The sequence below is a fragment of the Hippopotamus amphibius genome, chromosome 16 (assembly GCF_030028045.1).
Source record: "Hippopotamus amphibius kiboko isolate mHipAmp2 chromosome 16, mHipAmp2.hap2, whole genome shotgun sequence".
In the NCBI taxonomy this organism is placed as follows: domain Eukaryota; kingdom Metazoa; phylum Chordata; class Mammalia; order Artiodactyla; family Hippopotamidae; genus Hippopotamus; species Hippopotamus amphibius.
In genome coordinates, this window is record NC_080201.1 from 58,379,498 (window position 1) to 58,401,027 (window position 21,530).

Below are 21,530 nucleotides of genomic sequence, written 5' to 3' on the forward strand. Positions count from 1 at the left end.
CCGCCCCTGAGTTCTGTCCCTCCCTCTGGGATCTGTCCCCGCCCCCCAGGATCTGTCCCCGCCCCCCCGGGATCTTTTCCAGTCCTCTGAGTTCTTATTCCACCCCTGAATTCCAACCCCGCCCCCTGGGGTTGAACCTCGACTCTCCGCCTCTGTCTCCAGCCCGCCCGCAGGTCCAGCCCGGCTCATTTCGCTGCCTCTCCCCGACGCTGAGCCCACCTCCAGATCCAGGCCCCGGGAGGGTGTTCCTTTCCTCACCGCCTCCCTGAGTCGGGCCAAAAGTGCATTTGGGATTAAAATTTCATGATGTGGCACAGGTCCGCGACGGAGTGGGAGGGAACAGCCGGCGCGGCGGACAGGCGCCACGGACGGGGTGGCCCGGCAGCCACTGCCCGCCGCAGCCTCTCGCCTCTAGCTTTGTCTCTCTGGGTCTCTGGGTGTCACAATTTTGTCTGTGTTTGAGAAAACCCCGGATTCTCAGGGAGGAGAGGCTGGGGGCTCGGACTCCAGTGTCTGAGGGAGGAATAGCCCTCGGAGCCGTCCACAAGCGCCACCCTGTGGTGGCAGAATCCCCGGTCTGCGTGCGGAGGCGGCGGTCGCGGCTGCAAGCCAGGTGTGAAGGTGGAGCAGATGGTGAAGAGGAGGGAGTGGGAAGCGGGCCCCGTAGCTGCCAAATTCTGGGCCTTCGCCGGAACCATCACCATGGAGACTGAGGAAGGCAGAGACGACCCAGCCCCACACTTTCGGACCCTGGGAATGAGTTCTTCGGCCTCCCACGGAGGGTTCCGGTGTAAACTACAAGTCCCATTGGCCGCTGGACTTTCCTATTTGCTTCTGAAGGCCCGCTTGCTCGGAGGGCCACTAGGAGTTGTAGCTCTCTGAAGACAGTGGGCTGACGTTGCATTGCGCCCTCTGGTGGACACAGCGCCCAAGTTCGCTCCTTCCGAGGCCCGAGGGACCCTACCTAAGGTCATCCCCAAACCTTTTCACCATCTACTCCCTCTTTCCCCACCTAGTTCACTCAGTTCCAGCCACACTGGCCTCCTTGCTGTTCTTTCGACATCTACCACTGAGACGCCTGCATTTACCTATCATCCTAGGATTCACTATGGAAGAGAGTGTTGGCAATCTTTCATTAACTCAACTCTAATGAGAGTAACACTGGATATTGGGGACCACCAGAGGAGGATTCTAACTCAGCCAGAGAAAATCAGAGAAAGCCTTAAGTTTGAAAAGGTTTCCAAGGAAAGCTCACTAAAAGGGATGACAGGGAGGGTGGGGGTGGGGCGTGGGTGTAGAGTTAGGAGATGTGCCCTGTGAGGGCAAATAACTAGATGTACTGGAGTAGACTTGGGTAGATGTACTGGAGAAGAGGATACTAAGAAGGGGAAGAGCAGAAACTAGGAAAAGGTATTAAAAAAAAAACCGGTGTGGTCAGGACACTGTGACTAGCCTGAGTGACTGGGAGGAAGAGGCCAAAGGGAGCATGAAGGGGTGGTCCAGTGGTTAAGACTCCATCTGGTTGGGGAACTAAGACCCCACAGGCCTTGAAGTGAGGCAAAAAAAAAAAAAAAAGGCAGGGGGAGGGAACATAAAGGGAACCAGACAGCACAGAGCCTTTAGTGCTAGGCTGAGGGGCTTGGACCTTCTCCTAGGGGCACTAGGGAGCCAAGGAGGGGCCATGAACAGGAGTGGGGCAAGGTCAGCTCTGGGGCCTTGAGGAAGTCCAGCAAGGGGAGAGACTAGAGGCCAGGAGGTCAGGGAGAGGATGAGGCCTGAGCTGGGGCAGTGACCTCTATGGGACCCCAGTCCAATGTCCCTCTTTCCTCCCACTTCCCATGTACTCCCAGCCAGACACAGGACAAGGGCAAAAATCTTTTATTTCAATTTTAGAGATGCCACCAGCCTCTTCCCTCCCCGTAGAAGCACAGGGAAACATCCAGTCAAGAAGGCACCAACAGAAGGGGCATTGCCACCATCAACTGCTGAAGAGAGAAAGAAAGGAGAAAGAGGATTCAGGACGCGAGGGGCCAGCCCCCAGCCTCCTCCTCCCTCAGACCCAGGAGTCCAGGCCTCCCAGTGTCCCTGGTTCCCCCCAACTCCAGCCGCCCAGGTACCTTTCTCTTCTGATGGAAGGCTGCCTTGCTTTCATCACAGTTGATCCGCAGGGGGATGCAGGCATCCAGATAGTACAGCTGCTGGGCGCCCCCCATCACCAGGCGATTCTCCCCGATCTCCAGAGACAGTCCCAGAGCGCCATCCTGCGGATGCAGTGGAATCAGCCCACCTTCCCTTCCAGCAACAGGACGATAAGAACACAGACCAGAGACAGAACCCTCGAGTGTCCGGATACCATATTTAAAGAGTCTACTCTCCCAGGAAAAAGGTGGGACACAATAATTACAGATCTTTATGACCGAGTACTTACAATGCCCGGGGCATCCACAGGACAACACTGGAAGTGGGCCTGAGGCCCCCATGGGACAGAGGAGGCAGCGGTGCTCAGAGGGCAGCACTAGCCAGGCTCACACAGGTCCGACAAGCCCACATCACCCCCCCCCCAAGACCCCAAGCCTTCCAGACCTCATTCTCCTGCTCTGGTAGAAAGTGCACTCACCAGTTTGGGGAGGTCGATTTCGGCCAATAGGAGATCAGGGGCCTCCAGCCAAAGGTTCAGGTGAGGCTTCTCAGGGCTGGGGAGGTACAAGACCCAGAACTCAGAAGAGCCGCCAGGGCTTTGCCAGGGCTGTTCCCTCTCTTTCTCCCTCCCTGCCCTGCAGCCTCAGGACACCTTCCCAGGGGGAGTTCTGCTTCTCCCTCCGGGTTCCCGGAGCCCCAGAACACTGCCCCCTATAGGATGGCGGGAGAGATTCCAAAGAATGTCTGGGAGACAGGAGATAGGGAGCCCATCGAATGCCCACCCTTTCTCAGGTCTCGGAGAGTCGGGGGTGTACAGGTTCCCCAGCTCTTGGATCCGAGGACGCTGCTGGGAGCGGATATTCTGCTGGGAGATGGAGCCCATGAAAGGTCTGTTCTTCAATACACGGCACTCTGCGGGGAAGGAGCACAGGGTTAAAGGTCACATGGGTCAGGGTTTCCTTTGCTCCCTCACAGTAGGGGAAGAAGGGGGTCTTGCAAGCTTCAAGAGAGTGAGGCTCTGTGCTCTGCCGAGAATGCCAAGGATCTGACCACACCCTCAAGCTTGACTTTTGGAAGCCAGCCCGCCTTAGCCCCGCCCCTCGGAGGCTCTCCACACCCCGCCCCTTCTCTGGAATCCCCCGCCTCGTCCCTCTCCCCCTTCCCCAGGCTCACACAGCCCTCTCCCTGAACTCCACAGCCCAGGGGCTAATACAATCCCTGCCCACACTAGTCCGATTTCTCCCAGGGGCCGCCCCCAAGCTCCTGGGGCTTGGCTCCTCCCCGTGGCCCAGGCCCCGCCTCTCACCTGGATTTAGCTGCAGGCTGTATTTATCCTCAAGGCCCTCCCTGGCGATGGTGATCACAAGCTCTCGCAAGAAATCGCTGTTCTAGGAGTGAAACAGAGAGAAGAGATGTGGGAGGGCTGCGGGGAGGAGAGAGAGGCCCCGGCCCAGGCCTCCCCCGCAGCCCCGCCCCCAACCTGCATCCGTCGGTAGAAGTCGCTGTTGACAGCTACGTCGTAGGCGGTACAACCCTGGCCTTCTGCAGGGAGAGAAAGGGGGTGAGGCCCCCAGCCTTCGGTGGGAACCCCACGGCCCAGGCACAGGCAAGGAAAACACAATCAAGAACAGCAGCCAAGACCCAGAGAGACCCAGAGACGATTAGGAAGTCAAGACACGGACTTGCCAGTCTGGACTCATACCAGCCTTGTCTCCAGGCTCGTCTCTTCCCCTCTGGTCCTTCCCCACCACATCTCAGAGCTGACCCTGACCCTCCCCAGTTCACAGTCCTTCCAAGGCTCCCCACTGCCCACATGGGTAGGGCTGAGTCCTTCAGCCTGGCACTGGAGGCCTTGTGTGGTGTGCCCCTCCAACCTGGAGAGAGTTCACTTCTCCAGCAACCTCATCCCTTTAAATTTCTTCCAATCACTCTTGATTACTGACCAATCCAATTCAATCATCTCTCTCTGGCCTCTTGACCCCTCTGTCCTCTCTACCTAGAACTCTCTTCTCTGTCTTGGCTTGACAAACTGCTCTGGTTCCTTCAAATCTTATATCCGACATCTCCTCCTCCAGGAAGCCCTTCCTGATCCCTCAGTGGGAGTGAAGAGCCCCCTCCAGCGCAGCACAGAATCACATCACATTGAAATCGCATCTGCCTCCTTCGCCCTCATCCAAGACTGAGAGTTTCTCAAGGGCAGGTTCTGGGTTTTGATAAGTCCCTACTCCCCAGCGCACTGGCCAAAGCTTCATCCCAGGAAGCTTCAGGGACATATATGAATTGAAAAAACAAGGATATAGAGACAGAAACTCAACAGAGACAGAGGTGATACAAGGCAGAGACACAGAGACCGGGGAGAGGCTGGAGGAGAAAACAGGGATGAGTGAGAGCTGGCCAACACAAGAGCCAGGAGATCAGCTAATGGGCACCTGCCCAGCCCTCCCTTGCCCTGGATTGGGGCAGGGAGAAGTGCCAGCCTGGCCAGATGAGCAGAACCAGGACTGTCCAGTAAGGGTTCTGGATGCCTGGGAGGCTAGGGATATGTCACAGGGGAAAGGATCAGTACAGAGGGCCAGGTTTCTAGGTCTTGAGGGAGGAGAGTCCCAGGCCCTGGATTCTTGGGTCCTAGGGAAGAAAGGACCAAGGGGGCTAGATTCCTGGGTCCTCTCAAGGCACTGACTTGCATCCAGTTCGGCATGCGGCTCTCCCAGACTCATGGGGATGCGAAATCCGGCTTGGTCCTCCTCTAGCATTTGAAGTAGCTCATCCTCAGTCAAGTCAGCCGGAGGAGGGATGGAGGGAGAGTGACAGATGTTGATGAAAACCTTCCCTTCAGATGAGTTGGTCTTTATGCAGAAACCTGGTAGGAATGGGTTTGTCCTTGACCATCTGTCTCTGCATGGGTCTCGGTGTCCTTCCTTCTTTTGATCTATCCCCCTCCTTGACTATAAGTCCTCCACTTTCTAGGTCTGTTCCCCTCCCCGCCCCTGGGATTTCTGACTCTCTTTGAGTCTCTGTTCCCCTAGTCACTCCCTTTTTTTTTTAATTTTTATTGGAGTACAGTTGATTTACAATGTTGTGTTACTTTCTGCTGTACAACAAAGTGAGTCATATATATATCCACTCCTTTTTAGATTCTTTTCCCATATAGATCGTTACAGAGTATTGAGTAGAGTCCCATGTGCTATACAGTAGGTCCTTATTAGTTATCTATTTTACATATAGTAGTGTGTATATGTCAACCGCAATCTCCCAATTTATCCATCCCCCTGCCCCTCCTCTCTTTGGATCTCAGTCCCTTCCCTGCTCTCTCTCAGTCTCCGTTCACTCCCACCACACAAAGCCTCTATACCCCATTACTGTGTCTCCTTCCTCCCTCCTCTCCCTATGTCCTTTGTCCCCAGTCTATGTCCACCTCTCTCTGGGACTCTATCCCTCTGTCTTTGGGTTTCTGTCTTTCTCACCAGGCTGAGGTTGTATCTGTGTAGATTCTGATCTGCTTGTCTGGGCTTGCTGGAGCTCCTTGGAGGCCTGTGTGAAGGAAAACAACTTCCAGGCTTGGTGTTTGTATTATCAGAACCCCTTCATTTGTTCCTCAAATGTTTAGTGAGCAATTTTTATGTATATGAGCTAGGTAAGACATACTATGTCCCTCTTCCTACTTTGAGGAACCCGAAGAGCAACCCCAATTCCACTCCCATTTCTTATAGAGACTAGCAAACAGCTAGTAATTGTTAAACAACTACAACTCCCGTAGGCCCTGTTGCTCCCCCCCCACCCCAGTGCATTGTGGGAACTGTAGTCCCGTCTCTGAGCGCGCGCACACACAGAACCCCCGAATCCCCAGGGACCCAGGAGTCCATTCAGTCCGCACCTGCAACAGCAGCTCCTCGAAACGCGCCGTCTCATGGCTCATCGTCTCTGCCTCGTTTAGCTCCGGTGCCAGCAGCTTCGAGTCGGCCATGGCCCTGGGGAAGAGAACTAGGCGTCCTCACCAACCCCGACGTGGGGGCACCTTCGGCGGGATCCGAACACTGAGGCCTGCTCCCGGGCCCTCAAACGACTCCCGACACCCACAGTTCTGTACGAAATCTAAGACTCTGGCCTGAGGTTACAATTTCACTCAGAACAGAAACTGCATCATCTCTCTTCGGAGCCAATATTTCTAGATGCTCTCGAAGTCCTATGTGCCAAATGTTTAAATGACAGCCACTCCTCCGGTCTCTGCGTAACCAGGAGCTTGGGTAAGCCACACTCCTCACCAACCCTGCAACCGCATTCGGGTACCAATCACAGACGAATCTTGCCTAAATCTGAAGCCACGCCCCTCACCTCAACCAATCAAAACTAAATCCTGAGATTCCCTATACGCCACACTTCCTGTGTGTATTAAAGCCACACTTCCGCTCCTTCCCCACAGCTACATCTGGCCAGGTTACTGGGCAAAGCAGGCACACTTTTAAAACCTTAACTTCAGTGTCCATACTAAAGGACTCCCTTCTGATCTCTTAACAATCACCTCGTCCCCAGAGGTAGATTCCATTCTCGAGTAAAGATATTTCGGGCTAAAAGCTGCACTTTCGGTCTCCAATATGAACAGGGTGGTGGGAAGACACCAACACGGCCACTTTTCTGAATCTGCAGGCCTCGTAACTGAAGGCACCCATATTTTCGTTCCCCACCCCACGCCCAGCACTGAGGAATGCGCATGCTCCAAACTACACTTCCTGGCGCAGACCTATAAGCGGAGTCACCGGGTCCTGAGGCGGGGTTACGCTCTATCTCCCGTAGCCGCGCCCTTTGATCTGGAGGGGGCGGTGCCGCCCTTTGGACCTCGAGGTTCCCTTTGGCAGAGAGCCCCGCAGTCCGTGGAAAGCGGCTTGGGAGCGTGATGGCTGCGACGCGCGCAGGATCCCGCGCCTGCGAGATCTTCGCCACGCTGGAATACGGACCGGTGCCGGAGAGCCACGCATGCGCACTGGTGAGGGCTGGCCAGGCCGGCGCTGCCCACCCCCCTTCCAAAGTCCTCCGGGCCCACTTTTGCGCGCGGGCTCCCGTGATCCACCGCGGCAGCTCAGCAGCTCCGCCCCTCTCAGCTCCCGTGATTCACCCTGGAGGACATTCCCTTGAGCCCTTAGAGTTGCTGCCTGCTGGCCGTTTAGTCTGTTCTCGCGAGACCTACTGGCCGTCGTGTTCCGCGGTCCCAAATTCACCGTGGTGTTTCTCCGATTCTTCACAATCCCCCGAGGGGGTCCTGTGGTTTTTTCAGGGCCCCCTCAGACTTTCCTGCGGTCCCTTGGGACTCAGAATTCCTGTGGGGCTCCTGTGATCTTCCAAGGACCCTCAGAACCCGCGTAGACTTAACCGTGATTCCTCAGAACATCCTGTGGTTCCCGGGGTCCCCCGGGATTCCTGGAGGGGGCCTCCCTTGATCGTCCGGAGACCTCCGCGGAGCCCCCGTGATTCCTTAAGGTCACTACAATACTTGTGGGGTTCCTGTAGTCTCGGGAACTCTCAGAACCCCAGAATACATGAGAACTTCCTGTAATTACCTTCAACCCTGCAGAATAACCCCATGGGGCTCCCATGATCCCTCCGTGTACTTCAGAACTTCCCTAAGGCTCCCGTGCTCCCTCGGGGTCCCCCAGGACGCTCCTGGGGTTCCCGTGTATAAGTAGGGTGCTTCGAATTTTCTGTAATTACCAAGCCCCCTCAGAATTCCCCCATGGAGCCATCCTGATCTCACAGGGCCCTCTAGCACCCAGGTGTGAGAAGCTTGGGCTTCTCTGGAGGAAAAGAGGAGGTTAGAACAATGGTCCACGTGGAAGAAGATGAAACCAGAGCCTGGCGCAGGTTGTGGAGATGGAGAAGAGGAGATGAGGCAGAGATGGAGGAGGAACGGGGTTTGGGGTATTGAGGGCAGGGACAATGCCTCGGGTCTGGCTCTGTCCCTGTCCTCCCAGCCCCATGGTGAACCCAGGAGGAGTAGGGTGGCAGAAGGGTTGGGAAAGACCCTGGGCTTGATTATCACATGGTAATGATGAGAGGGACAGCCTTGGGCCGGGTGCAAGAGTCAAATACTACTTGTGCCTGAGCCTCAGGTCTGGAGACAGGGAACTCACAGTAGAAAGATTGGTGGGAATGACGAGATTATGTAGAAATGTAGCATAGACTGCATAAGAGGATCTGGGATGGCACATAGAGAATTCCCACACTTGAAAGTTAGAGATGGACTCTCCTGAAATAGCAATAATGTGATAATAGCTTACATTTATTGGGTGCTTTCTATGTGTGAGCATCTGTGTTCAGCATGATCTCATTTAATCTCCAAAACAGCTGTGAGAGGAGGGTATTGTCATTACTTTAGTGATAGCACACAGAGGCTTAAAGAGAGAAGTAATTTACGACAGTCAACACAGTTTAAAAAATATCAAACTGAGATTTGAACCTCAGCCCTGGGATTCCAGAGCCTATGCCCCATCCCCCCTTGGCTCAACCTTATAATCTGTGGGCCAGACTCAACCAACAAACATGTTTTCTTTGGCCTGAACTTTATTTTTAAAAAAGTGAATTAGTGGACAACTAATTTCATGTAAACATCCCGGATTCCAGCTTCTCTTGAAAACAAAATTCCAAAGTTTGACAACCTTTGGTTCACATTCCCTGACAGAAATCATCTGGATCTAATAGCTAACTGTCCTTTTAGACAAGTCTTGAGTTCCTAGTCTCCACCAGGCCCTCTTCTCACACCAGGGTGGCTTGCCAGGACCCTGTGGAACATTCTTTCTGGGTTTTGTTTTTCTTTTGGGGGGAAATTTTGCAAACTTCCACAGAATACTTAAATTATGAATTCCCATCTACCCATCACTCAATGTCAAAAATCATCAACATTTCGTCCAGTGTTGTATCTCTTTGTTTTCTCTTTTTATTCCTGGAGTGATTTAAAATCCAGATGTCATGTTCTTTTCCCATAAATATTTGAATATTCACTTCTAGCAGATAAGGACTCATTTTGTAATAACCATCAGGGCATTTTCACGTTAACAACATCAGTTGTTGTCATTCCTTAATATCGTCTCGTCCACAGCTCATGTTCATTTATGCCTGACTATTTAAAACATGTGTCTTTCGGGGGGGGGGGGGGGTCTTTGAATTTGGAACTTACGAATTTTTGCTTTACTTAAAAATTTGTTTTTACTTTAAAGAAAAATAAGAAGGCCCAGTTGGTAGGGTAAGAGAAAAATCAGGAGACTAAGGCATCGGGGATGCTAAGAGAAAACAGTTTGGGGAATTCCCTGGTGGTCCAGTGGTTAGAACTCAGCACTTTCACTGGCGGGGCTCGGGTTCAGTCCCTGGTTGGGGAACTAAGATCCCACAAGCCAGTGGCCAGAACAACACGAAAAAACCAAAAACAGTTTGCAGAAGGAAAAAATGGGAAAGGTGTCTTGGATTTAGCAAGGATTTAGGGAAGACAGGACCAGGGAGAAAAAGAAGCAGGAAGCAGACGGGGAGGGTGAAATGCAATAAAATGAATAGAAAGTCTTAAGTAAGTGCCATGCTGAGCCTAAGACACATGCCAGCCCACTTAATTCTCATCACTGTCCTGTGAAATAGGGAGGGACTGTGATTATCCCCATCTTCCAGGTAGGTTAGCCGAGGCCAGGATAAGGTTGCACAACAAGGAATTTGCAGAGCCACGATTCAGACCCAGGCCATGTAGCCCCAGGCTCCAGGGACTCCCTGCCTTGGGCTCAGTTAGGCATGTCACAACCAAATAAACTGTACCTGGCAGAGTAGCATCAGGCCTGTGTCTTCAATAGGAGTCACATCATTCCCCTGAGTGATGACAGCTGAGGTGGGAGGGAACGCCATCACACAGGAAGATTCCAGGAATCACCTGGCTTAAAAGCCCCACCTCCCAAAGAGAACCCAAGCCCACATGATACAGTCTCATGGGCATTGCTTCCAGGGTCTTGGCAAGGGCCATGCCCATCACAAGAATGCAGAGCACTCAGGGAAGGCCCAAAGCTCTGGCTTCCCACTGGATATTCATGGTTTGTTTCCAGTTTTCCCAGTCCAGGTGCAGTGGACCAGTCAGGTCAATGTTGTCTAGAAATATAACTGAATTGTATCAGATATTCAGGGAAATAGAAAGTGATTGTATTCAAGAAGGTCATTTCTCCGTGGAGAAGAAAAAGTTTTATGAATCCTTTGTTCACATTCTCCATGTGTAAAAGTCAATAGGGAACTTCCCTAGTAGTCCAGTGGCTAAGACTCTGTGCTCCCAATGCAGGGGGCCCGGATTTAATCCCTGGTCAGGGAACTAGATCCCGCATGCCGCAACTAAGAGTTCACATGCCGCAGCTAAAGATCCCACATAGTCAGCTAAGACCTGGCGCAGCCAAATAAATAAATATTTAAAGAAATAAAAATAAAAGTCGGAGTTCCCTGGTGGCTCAGTGGTTGAGTCCGCCTGCCAATGAAGGGAACACGGGTTCGATCCCTCATCCAGGAAGATCCCACGTGCCTCGGAGCAACTAAGCCTGTCCGCCACAACTACTGAGCCTGGACTGTAGAGCCCACGAGCCGCAGTTACTGAGCCCGTGCACCTAGAGCCTGTGCTCCGTAACAAGAGAAGCCACCACAATGAGAAGCCCATGCACCACAATGAAGAACAGCCTCCACTCCCCACAATTAGAGAAAGCCCGCACACAGCAAAGAAGACCCAACACAGCCCAAAAAGTTAATTAAGTAATTAATTAATTAAAACAATAAAATAAAGGTCAACAGGACATCCCTCATATGTTGCTGGTGGGAATGTGAAATGGTGCAGCTACTGTGGAAGACAATTTGGTGGTTTCTCAATGAATTACTCAGAGCAGTGCTATAAAACCCAGCAGCTCCACTCTGAGGTATATATGCCCCAAAGAAATAAAGACAGGTGTTCAGACAAAGACTTGTACACAGACCTTCATAGCAGCACTGTTCACAATAGCCAAAAGGCAGAAATAACTCAAAATGCCCATCAACTGATGAATGGGTAAACAAAATGTGGTCTCTCCAGACAATGGAATATCATAAAGCCATAAAGAAAAATAAAGTTCTGATCTATGCAATGCAGATGAATCTCAAAAACACCAAGCTGAATGAAAGAAGCTAGACACAGAAAGTCACGTATTATAGGATTCCATTTATATATGAAATATCCAGAATAGGCAAATCGATAGACAGAAAGCAGATTAGTGTTTGCCAGGACTTGGGGGCAGGGGAGAAGGGAGGGTGAGCTCTTAATGGGTATGGAGTTTCCTCTTGGGGTGATGGAAATGTTCTGGAATTTTTTTTTTTTTTTTTTGTCATGCCACTCGGCTTGTGGGATCTTAGTTCCCTGACCAGGGATCAAACACAGGCCCCCGGCAGTGGAAGCACAGAGTCCTATCCACTGGACCACCAGGCAGGTCCCAAAGTTCTGGAATTAGATAGTGGGGATGGTTGCACAACATTGTGAATGTACGAAATGCCCTCAATTGTAACGCTTTAAAATGGTGAAGTTTATGTTATGTATTTTTTATGTTTATGTGTATTTTCCTCATACACAGGAAAGTAACTGATGGGGCAAAGGGGGCACGTATTCTCTTCCCTGGGTAGGGGCCGAGCTCCCCCAGCTGCCTCTCAGACCCCTTTCCAAACTTTCTCTGCCTCCCCCAGGCCTGGCTGGACACCCAGGACCGGCACTTGGGTCACTATGTTAACGGACGGTGGTTAAAGCCGGAACACAGGAGTTCAGTCACCTGCCAGGATCCCATCACAGGTATGCTGTGTCCCCCAGTTTCGGGAAGCAGAGGTATCTATGGCCCCGGATATACCCACCAACAGCACACCACTCTGTTTGCTCAGGGCCCTGAGGTCAGGGAGCAGCTGGTGGGAGAAGAAAACTGAGAGTTCTGGCTCCTCTTGATAACAGTCCTCCTAATTATGATTCCAAGTCCCTCTGGACACTTTTGAAGTCACTGTCTACCAAAATCCCTTCCTTGCCTGTGGGAGACGGTCAAAGCAAAGACCTATATAGATTTATCCCCATTTGTCAGATGATAAAACTGAGACCCAGAGTGGGGCAGGGGACCAGCTTTACTGCCTTGGGGTGCTCCTGGGCTCCAGAAATGTCAGCCCCCTACAATTCTGACACGGGTTCCCCATACCTCGCAACTGGGTCCCCCCTCCGCCAACTCATCTACCCAGGAGAGACCTTGGCCAGTTGCCTCCAGGCCCAGACTGAGGATGTGGCGGCTGCCGTGGAGGCTGCCAGGACCTCGTTGGAGAACTGGAGCATGCAACCTGGAGCTGTCCGGGCCCAGCATCTGACCAGGTGATGCACTCGAGGTGTGCCCCCAGGAGATGGAAGAGGATTTGAGAAAAAAGACTCTATTTCCCAATATCCCACTGAATTCATTGGCCGCTAAGACTCATACTCCCAGCATACCTTTGAGCCTTTAGCAGCTAAAACACCCATTTCCCATTCTTCTCTGGGACTAGAAATGACAAAGCCTGTTTCCCAGAATATCCTTGGGACTCATCAGGGTGCCATTTCTCAACAGATCATTGGGGCTGGTGAAACTCCCATAACTTTTCCGGCACATTCTTGGGGAAGATAGAGACAGAGATTCCATTTCCCAAAGAACAATTGAGATTGGAGGCTAAGCTTTCATTTCCTAGCACCTTTGGGGGTTACAGGTGGTCAAGATCTTTACACAGCGCCCTCAGGTTTTGTGTTTCCCAGAATACATTTCCCATAAATCTTTGGTGCCCCCACCACTGGTAAATAGTGGGGATGCCCTAGGGGTTCCTGGGGATTGTAGTTCAGGTATACACAGGGTGTGTTCCAGGACTCTATCAGGCCGAGGGGCAGTGGGAAATGACCATCCCAGGAATTCCCTGGTGGTCAAGTGGTTAGGACTCCTCGCTTCCGCTGCCAGGGGCACGGATGTGATCCCTGGTAGGGGAACTAAGATCCCGCAAGCTGTGCTGGCTGCCAAGGGGGAAAAAAAAAGACCATCCCCGTGCTTGCTCCACAGGCTGGCCAAGATGATTCAGAAGCACCAGCGGCTGCTTTGGACCCTGGAGTCGCTGGTTACTGGACGGGCCGTTCGAGAAATTCGAGACAGGGATGTCCCTCTGGCCCAGCAGCTGCTCCAGTACCATGCAGTACAGGCACACACCCTGGAGGAGATGATGGCAGGCTGGGAGCCCATGGGTGAGAAGCAGGAGTCCCAGCCCCCAGCCCCCTCCTCCCTCACCATCCAGCAGTGCTTGCCCCAGTCTCATTTGTCTTGCAGGAGTGATTGGTCTCATCTTGCCACCCACATTCTCCTTCCTTGAGATGATGTGGAGGATTTGCCCTGCCCTAGCTGTGGGTAGGTGATCGGCTGGGTGCTGGGACTCCTGGGTCCGAGGGGTGAGGGGCTAGGGTCCGGACTCCTGGGTCTGAAGGAGGAGGCTGGGTGTCTGGACTCTTGGGTCCGAGGGAGGAGGGGGCTGGGGGTCTGGACTCCAGGTTCCTAGCTGCCTACCTTCCCCAGGCTGCACTGTGGTGGTCCTCGTGCCCCCAGCCTCCCCGACACCCCTCCTCCTGGCCCAGCTGGCAGGGGAGCTAGGTCCGTTCCCAGGAATCCTCAATGTGATCCTTGGCCCTGCCTCGCTGGGGCCTGTGCTGGCCTCCCAACCTGGAGTCCAGAAGGTGGCCTTCTGTGGAGGCATCGAGGTATCTTCAAGAGTGGGAGGGGGTTGGGATACAGCTGCGGGGCCAGAAGGCTTCTCTCCTCGCTGACCCCTGCGTGGATCCCATAGGAAGGACGTGCCCTGCGGCGGACGCTGGCGGGCCGGGGTCCCGAGCTGGGCCTGGCACTGGGGTCTGAGTCGCTGCTGCTGCTGATGGAGACGGCAGATGTGGCCTCGGCTGTGGAGGGCGTTGTGGATGCAGCCTGGTCTGACCGCAGCCCGGTGAGACCTGCGCGCTCATGGCCTCTCCCATCCTGGGGGCCGGGCGTGTCTGTCTCCAGCCTTTGGGGCCCCGTATCTTCATTTATGTTATTTATTTATTTTTTAATTAATTTATTTGGCTGCACCGGGCCTTAGTTGCAGCCTGTGGGATCCTCACGGCCACCTGGGGGATCTTTAGTTGCGGCATGCAAGCGGGATCTAGTTTCCTGACCGGGGACCCAACCCGGGCCCCCTGTATTGGGAACGCGGAGTCTAACCCACTGGACCACCAGGGAAGTCCCTTCATTCATTTTAATTTCCAATTCTTTGTGTCTCCAGACTCTTATCTTTACACTGTCACATGTGCTGGTCTCCTCATCCCTTTGAGTTTCTGAATCTCCACATTCCTGGCTCTCCTGGTCTTGCAGCCTCAGGAGCTCTGTGTCCCTTGTCCTTTAGGACTCTTCATTTTTCTGAGTGTCCATGTCCTCGTTTTCTAACCTCTCTTCACTCTGTGTCACCAGCTTTCTGTAACTCCGTATCCTGCCCGGGGTTTGGGGTCTCACAGTCTTCAGGGTCCTCAGCCGTGTCTCTCTGACCCTCCTTTGATCTGTACACGTATGTCCCCCAGGCTTGGCCCTCTGTGGGGATGTGACCCACCCATGTGGGCTGCGAGTTTGCCCACCCGAACCCCCCCTTTTCCTAACAGGGGGGACTCAGGCTTCTCATCCAGGAGTCTGTGTGGGAAGAGACGATGCGGCGGCTCCAGGCGCGGATGGGACGGCTTCGCGGTGGCCGAGGGCTAGACGGAGCCGTGGACATGGGGGCCCGGGGGGCTACTGCACGTGACCTGGCCCAGCGCTACGTGCGCGAGGCCCAGAGCCAGGGGGCACACGTGAGCCGGGGCGCAGACTCTGAGCGGCGGGGGAGGAGGGACCTTGAGATCTAACTCCTGGGTTGGAGTGGGGAGGGGGCTGGGTGTCTGACTCCGGGGTCTGAGGGAGGAGGGCCTGGGGGCCGGACTCCTGGGCCCTTGGGGAGGAGAGGACTGGGATGGACTTGCAGATCTATTTCTCTTTCTCCCCAGGTCTTCCAGGCTGGCCATGTGCCTTCAGACAGCCCATTCTTTCCCCCAACCTTGGTCTCTGACCTGCCTCCAGCCTCCCCGTGTACCCAGGCAGAGGTGAGCCCCTTAGGGCCCCAGAGACCCCACTCCACCCACCCATCCTCAGCCGGACACGGGCAGCAGCAACACACACAGGCCCCCGGGGTGACCATTTGGACTGAGTCTGAGGGCTGCCGTCTGCCGTAGGCTGGCCCTCTAGCAGGTGGGGTATTGGAGGGAGGGGCTGGCCAGGCCGCCTGAGTTCCCTGTCACCCCTTCCAGGTGCCGTGGCCTCTAGTCGTGGTCTCCCCCTTCCGCACAGCCAAGGAGGCACTGGCCGTGGCCAATGGGACACCCCGAGGAGGCAGTGCCAGCCTGTGGAGCGAGAGACTAGGACAGGCCCTGGAGCTGGCCTCCGGGTCAGCTGACACCTGCTGGGGCACCCAGGGGGCCCTGCTGGGATGGCCCCCGCTTCAGTCTCGATGTCTCCCTCTCTCTCTGGGTTTCTCCCTGCCCCCAGCCCCGCCTCTCTGACTCCCCCCACCCCCAGCTTTCTGTGTTTCTCTCTGATGTCCCCTTCTCCCCACAGGCTCCGGGTGGGCACAGTCTGGATCAATGCCCACGGCCTCAGAGACCCTGCAGTGCCCAGAGGTGGCTGCAAGGAGAGTGGGTCTTCCTGGCACGGGGGGCCGTATGTGAGTGCACCCCTCCCCGCCCGTCACCACCCCTTCATCCACCTTGTGCCCATCTTACGTCCTCTCGACACGGTCCCTCTTCCAGGGTCTGTATGAGTATCTGCGGCCCTCAGGGACCCCTGCCTGGCTACCCTACCTGTCGGAGGATCTGAACTATGACACCTTTGGCCTTGCTGTTCCCTCAACCCTACCGGCTGGGCCTGAAACAGGACCTGGGTGAGCTGTTCTAGGGACTACAACTCCCAGAATTCCTGGAGTGTGGAAGGGGAGAGGGGAATGGTGGCAGGCTCCTCCTAGGACCAGAGGGAAGTTCTCGAGAGCCATGGAGGGGTCCCTGAGTCCTGCTGAGAATTGCATTCTGGGTCTTACGGCCTCACCCCCACCTGCCAGGCCTGATGAAAGCCTCAGCTTTGCGGAAGGAAGGTCTGTGCTCTCCCAGAGACCCAGGGGGCCAGGAATGTAGGGTCCGGCAGAGGCTCGTGGGAACTGGAGTGGCCCATGCAGTGAGGTGGGGATGGGGTCTGAGCAGTCCCTGCCCCAGGACCCACCCTCACACCGCACCCTACTCCAGCCCAGCACCCCCCTATGGGCTCTTTGTGGGAGGCCGTTTCCAGGCTCCTGGGGCCCGGAGCTCCAGGCCCATCCAGGATTCGTATGGCAATCTCCACGGCTACGTGGCTGAGGGCGGAGCCAAGGATATCCGAGGCGCCGTGGAGGCCGCTCACCAGGCTGCCCCTGGGTAAGGAAGGGAGGTGTCACGTGAGATAGCCCAGGGGTCATGGGGTGTCAGAGAGGAGAGTCTGAAAGCCCAGGGCTGGGCTGATGCTGATGGGATGTGGGGTCTAGACCCTGAGGACTGATGGGCTGTAGAGTCTGAGCTCCCAGGGCTGCTAGGATGTGGGTCTGGCTCCTTACTCTCCTCCCTGGGTGGATGGGCTCGGGGGCCTGGACCCCCCAGGGTGGGGGCTGTGGACAGCGGTGGGGCACCTGGGAAGAGCCAGGATGAGGAAGCCCGCCCCCAATGTGTACTGTCTGCCCGCAGCTGGGTGAGCCAGTCGCCAGGGGCCCGAGCGGCCCTGCTGTGGTCCCTGGCGGCCGCGCTGCGACGCCGAGAGTCCACCCTGGTCTCGAGGCTGGAGAGGCACGGAGTAGAGCTCAAGGTCGCCAAGGCAGAGGTGGAGCTGAGTGTGAGGCGGCTTCAGGCATGGGGGGCCCGCGTCCAGGTCCAGGGTTGCACCCTGCAGGTGAGAGGGGTCTGGGCGCCGGCAGACGGGGCAGGCAGTCTAGAGTGTGTCAGAGCAAAGGGTCCAGTATGAGCCAGACTGGGGGTCCAGGCCCAAGCGGCCTCATCTGTCTGTACCTTGATTTTCTCCTCTGTATAACGGGCACCCAGCCCACCTCATAGAGTAGTGTTTCAAATTGTTAGTAGTGACCCATTACTGGGCCATAAAACCAATTTAGTGGGTCCTAGCCCTGTTTTGGTGTTTTTGTTTCTTTTTTTAACAAACGAGAATAGGATAGAAAATATGGAGTGCGTTACACAGTGTATTGTTTGGTGTGATTTTTGCTTTGTTTATATATATAACATGCTACTAAATACAGGTACTAGGTTAGCGTGAAACATATGGTGGGCCCAGTGAAGAAAGCATGAGGATTCAGTGACTCAAGAAATGGCACAGGTGCACTCAGGGATGGCGATAATAGAAAGATAATGCAAAGATAGCTAGTCATTTGACCTGGGCCTCCTCCGTAAATGATATGCAATTATGCAATCATACGATGGGACTGACCTCAAGGAGTTGTTATGAAAACCAAGTGAGCTGAGCACTTAATATCTGACATGTAGCCAAGGGCTCAAGAAATGTTTACTTATGTATGGCCAATAGGCACATGAAAAGATGCTCGACAGCATGAATCATTCGAGAAATGCAAGTCAGAACCACCAGCAGAGATCATTAGGCAGCTATTAGAATGGCTGAAATTCAAAAGTCTGACCTTACCAAGTGCTGGTGAGGATGTGGAGGAACTGGAACTCTCACACGCTGCTGGTGGGACCGTCAGTAGGACAACTACTTTGGAAAACAGTTTGGCAGTTTCTTAAAAAATTAAATATACTCTTAACATATAAACCACTAGGATTCCTAGGTATCTAATCTTTTTTTATTAATTAATTTATTTTATGTATTTATTGGCTGTGTTGGGTCTTGTTGCTGTGCGCAGGCATTCTCTAGTTGCAGCGAGTGGGGGCTACTCTTTGTTGAGGTGTGTGGGCTTCTCATTGTGGTGGCTTCTCTTGTTGTGGAGCACGGGCTCTAGGCGTGCAGACTTCAGTAGCTGCAGCACACGGGCTCAGTAGTTGTGGCTCATGGGCTCTAGAGCACAGGCTCAGTAGTTGTGGCACACGGGCTTAGTTTCTCCATGGCACGTGGGATCTTCCTGGACCAGGGGTTGAACCCGTGTCTCCTGCATTGGTAGGTGGATTCTTCACCGCTGCACCACCAGGAAAGTCCTAGGTATTTAATCTAAATAAATTTAACTTCTGGGCTTTATCCCAAGAGAAATGAGCACATATATCCATACAAAGACTTATGCACAAATGTTTATAGCAGCATTGTTTGTGGTAGCCAAAAAAGCAACTCAGATGTCCCTCAGTAGGTTAATAGATAAACAAAACGTGGTCCATGTGTACAGTGGACTCAGCAATCAGGAGGGAACAAGCTACAACATAGATGAATCTCGAAATGGTTATGCTGAGTGAAAGAAGCCAGATAAAAGAATACAGACTGTATGCTTCTGTATCTAGAAAATTCTAGAAAATATACACTAATTTATAGAGAGGAAGCAGATCACTGGTTGTCTGAGGACAGAGGGTTCAGGTAGAGAGAGGCAGGAGGGAAGGATTACCAAGGGTCACAAGGAAATCTGGGGGAGTGGAGTTCCTTATTTTGATTGTGGTGATTGGTTTCACAGGTGTATACATATATCAGAACTTATCAAATTGTGCCCTTTAAAGTGTTTGCAGTTTGGTGATAGTCGAGTATATTCAATAGAGCTTTAAAACACACACACACACACACAAACCTATAGGTTAGAGTCTGAGACCTCTACACACATTAACTCACTCTATCCTAATAGCAAATCTCTGAGGTAGGCACTATTGTTACCCTCATTTTAAAGATGGGAAACTGAGGCCCAGAGAGGTTAAGTAACTCACCCAAGGTCACACAGCTGATGTGAACCCAGCATCTGGCTCCAGAGTCTATGCTCTGAAATACCACCTGGTTATGTTACTATGATTGGAGTTGTTCTGGAGAAGCGAAGTTGGGGATGAGAGGAGAAAAAGGGCGGGTGATAGAGGAGGCTGAAGGAGGGCAGTCAGGCTCCCCTGCTCTGCCCTTGACCTCCTGCCTGTCCCTGCAGGTAGCAGAAATGAGAGGCACCGTGCTTCAGCTGCGGGAGCCGCTGGGTGTGCTGGCTATTGTGTGCCCGGACGAGTGGCCCCTGCTTGCCTTCGTGTCTCTGCTGGCCCCCGCCCTGGCTCACGGCAACACTGTGGTCTTGGTGCCCAGCGGGGCCTGTCCCATCCCTGCCTTGGAGGTCTGCCAGGTACAGTCGCCTGCCTGCCTGCTGCTGCTCCCAGCAGCCTATGCAGCAGCGGATGGATGAAAGATGCCCCAAGGTCTGCAGGACCCCAGCCCCTTGGTAACCATGGTAACCCGCACCTTGGCACCCAAGCCCTTGCTCCTCACAGACCCAGTGATGGTTCTCGCCAGACTGTGAGCCTTCACCAGTCACGGCCCCAGTCCCATTCCTTCCAGGACCCCCATGGCCACTCCCCAGAAGCTCATGCCTCACCCGTCCCAACTGGGGTCTCTGACTCCCTTCCTCCCGACCCTGGATGACCCACTCTCGCATCCCCTAGGATATGGCCACCTTGTTGCCAGCGGGCCTGGTGAATGTGGTGACAGGAGACCGGGACCACCTGACCCGCTGCCTGGCCTTGCACCAAGACATCCAGGCCCTGTGGTATTTCGGATCTGCCCAGGTACCTTTTGTTTTGCCATCTCTAGTGTCTTAAACTTCACCAACAAACTCTTCCTTTTCTGGGAACATGGCTGCACCCGCTTAGAACTCCCATTGCTAAGGGGGAGAAACTCCTTGGCAACCAGGTTCTGAGGTCGTACCCCTCTAGAGCCCTGGTTGCTAAAGAAGAGGATCTCCTTAGCAACAAGGGCCTGAGATCCTGCCCAGCCCAAAGACCTAATCTCATTGGACAACCTATTGCTAAGAACCACACCCTAGCAACAGAGTCAGAAGCCTACAGTCCACCCTCTTAAACCTCCTGATGGTGACAGATGGGAACTCCCTGTCAGCAATAACTTGGGGCCCCATTCCTTTGAGTGTGGGCTGTTAAAGGGGAGGAGGTTCCAGAGCCATAAATGTCAACCTTGTTCCCCTCAGCATCTGAAAGGTTTGCCTTCTAGGAGCTGAACATTCTAGCCACAGAGCCTCGGCAAGACTTTAGGCCCCTCCTAAGTAATAGTCCTTGTTGCCAAAGAAGCAGCTGCTTAGCAACCAAGCCAGTGGAAATGCTGACCACCCCCCGCTTCCCCCCACACCAGGGCTCCCAGTTTGTGGAGTGGGCTTCAGCAGGAAACCTCAAGCCAGTGTGGGTGAACAGAGGCTGCCCGCGGGCCTGGGATCAGGAGGCCGAGGGGGAAGGTCCAGAGCTGGGGTTGCGGGCAGCACGGACCAAGGCCCTGTGGCTGCCCATGGGGGACTGATTGCCCAAGCGCCACCCGCTCCGTCTTGGACAGAGGACAGATGGACCCCAACCGACGCCAGATGTCTGGAACTTTCCTCTTATTATGGTTCCCGTGCCTTCAATAAACTCTGACCAGTCTTGGCTGTGCTTCTGAGGGGAGGGAGGGAGGAAACAGCAGCCTCTGGTCTATTGAGGCCATTTCGGTTCCGAGACGCAGCAGCCCCGTGGGCTGGCTCCAGGACAACACAGTGTTTGTGAAACAGATAAAGGGGACCCTGAGAAACTCTGGACAGGGCCGCGTGGACTCTTGTCTCTTTTGGTCTTTTCCATCCAAGTGCTCCTGCTGCCTGGCTTTCTCTGCCTGTGCACTGCCTCAGAAACTGTGGTGTGCTGCTGTAAAATAAAATACAGTAGCTCTCTGGAATAAAATCTGTGGTAAGTAACTTTGGCCAGTTTCCATGGTGCTCCCACCATGTCTGTTTCAAGCTCCAGATGATTGAACAACCAGCCGATGATTCCTGCATTTTTTTAAAATTTATTTTTGGCTGCGTTGGGTCTTCATTGCTGCGCACGGGCTTCTCATCGTCGTGACTTCTCTTTGTTGCAGAGCACGGGCTCTAGGCACGCAGGCTCAGTAGTTGTAGCGCATGGGTTTAGTTGCTCCATGGCATGTGGGATCTTCCTGGACCAGGGCTCGAACCTGTGTCCCCTACATTGGCAGGTGGATTCTTTTTTTTTTTTAATATTTTATTTTTATTTTGTTTATTTATTTATTGGCTGCGTTGGGTCTTCATTGCTGCATGCGGGCTTTCTCTAGTTGTAGCGAGCAGGGGCTACTCTTCATTGCGGTGCA

At 53.8% G+C, this 21,530-nt stretch overlaps 2 protein-coding genes across 4 annotated transcripts; one reads left to right on the top strand and one right to left on the bottom strand.

Moving 5' to 3' along the window:
- Positions 1–1,862: 1,862 nt before the first annotated feature.
- PIH1D1 (PIH1 domain containing 1) lies at positions 1,863–7,010 on the bottom strand. 3 transcript variants are annotated; one of them, XM_057712718.1, is made up of 10 exons: positions 6,878–7,010; positions 6,014–6,107; positions 5,604–5,670; positions 4,820–4,999; positions 3,620–3,681; positions 3,446–3,527; positions 2,922–3,051; positions 2,618–2,693; positions 2,118–2,261; positions 1,863–1,985 (listed from the first exon to the last, which is right to left on the bottom strand). In XM_057712718.1, exons 2-10 carry the CDS (start codon positions 6,101–6,103, stop codon positions 1,944–1,946), a joined length of 873 nt encoding a protein of 290 aa, XP_057568701.1. In that variant the 5' UTR covers positions 6,104–6,107; positions 6,878–7,010; the 3' UTR covers positions 1,863–1,943. The 3 variants fall into 3 exon arrangements, with proteins under 3 accessions (XP_057568701.1, XP_057568700.1, XP_057568699.1); XM_057712717.1 differs by lacking the exon at positions 6,878–7,010 and adding an exon at positions 6,659–6,833 and having other exon boundaries at positions 1,863–1,982; XM_057712716.1 differs by lacking the exon at positions 6,878–7,010 and adding an exon at positions 6,659–6,832.
- Positions 6,990–21,341, top strand: ALDH16A1 (aldehyde dehydrogenase 16 family member A1). The gene is made up of 17 exons (XM_057712715.1): positions 6,990–7,120; positions 11,845–11,947; positions 12,376–12,502; positions 13,209–13,387; positions 13,470–13,547; positions 13,713–13,894; positions 13,981–14,133; positions 14,822–15,007; positions 15,200–15,295; positions 15,500–15,636; positions 15,807–15,912; positions 15,998–16,128; positions 16,484–16,651; positions 16,955–17,156; positions 19,333–19,518; positions 19,835–19,957; positions 20,535–21,341. The coding sequence occupies exons 1-17, from the start codon at positions 7,031–7,033 to the stop codon at positions 20,694–20,696; spliced, it is 2,409 nt and encodes an 802-aa protein (XP_057568698.1). The 5' UTR covers positions 6,990–7,030; the 3' UTR covers positions 20,697–21,341.
- Positions 21,342–21,530: the final 189 nt, after the last annotated feature.

Coding starts and splice junctions, on each gene's coding strand:
- PIH1D1 (XM_057712718.1), bottom strand. CDS start 6,103: ATGGCCGACTCGAAGCTGCTGGCACCGGAGCTAAACGAGGCAGAGACG. Junction 3,682..4,819: donor GCATGCCGAACTGGATGCAA/GTCAGTGCCTTG, acceptor CTCTCCCTGCAG/AAGGCCAGGGTTGTACCGCC. Junction 3,528..3,619: donor ACTTCTACCGACGGATGCAG/GTTGGGGGCGGG, acceptor TTTCACTCCTAG/AACAGCGATTTCTTGCGAGA.
- ALDH16A1 (XM_057712715.1), top strand. CDS start 7,031: ATGGCTGCGACGCGCGCAGGATCCCGCGCCTGCGAGATCTTCGCCACG. Junction 14,134..14,821: donor CCTGGTCTGACCGCAGCCCG/GTGAGACCTGCG, acceptor TTTTCCTAACAG/GGGGGACTCAGGCTTCTCAT. Junction 16,652..16,954: donor GCTCACCAGGCTGCCCCTGG/GTAAGGAAGGGA, acceptor GTCTGCCCGCAG/CTGGGTGAGCCAGTCGCCAG.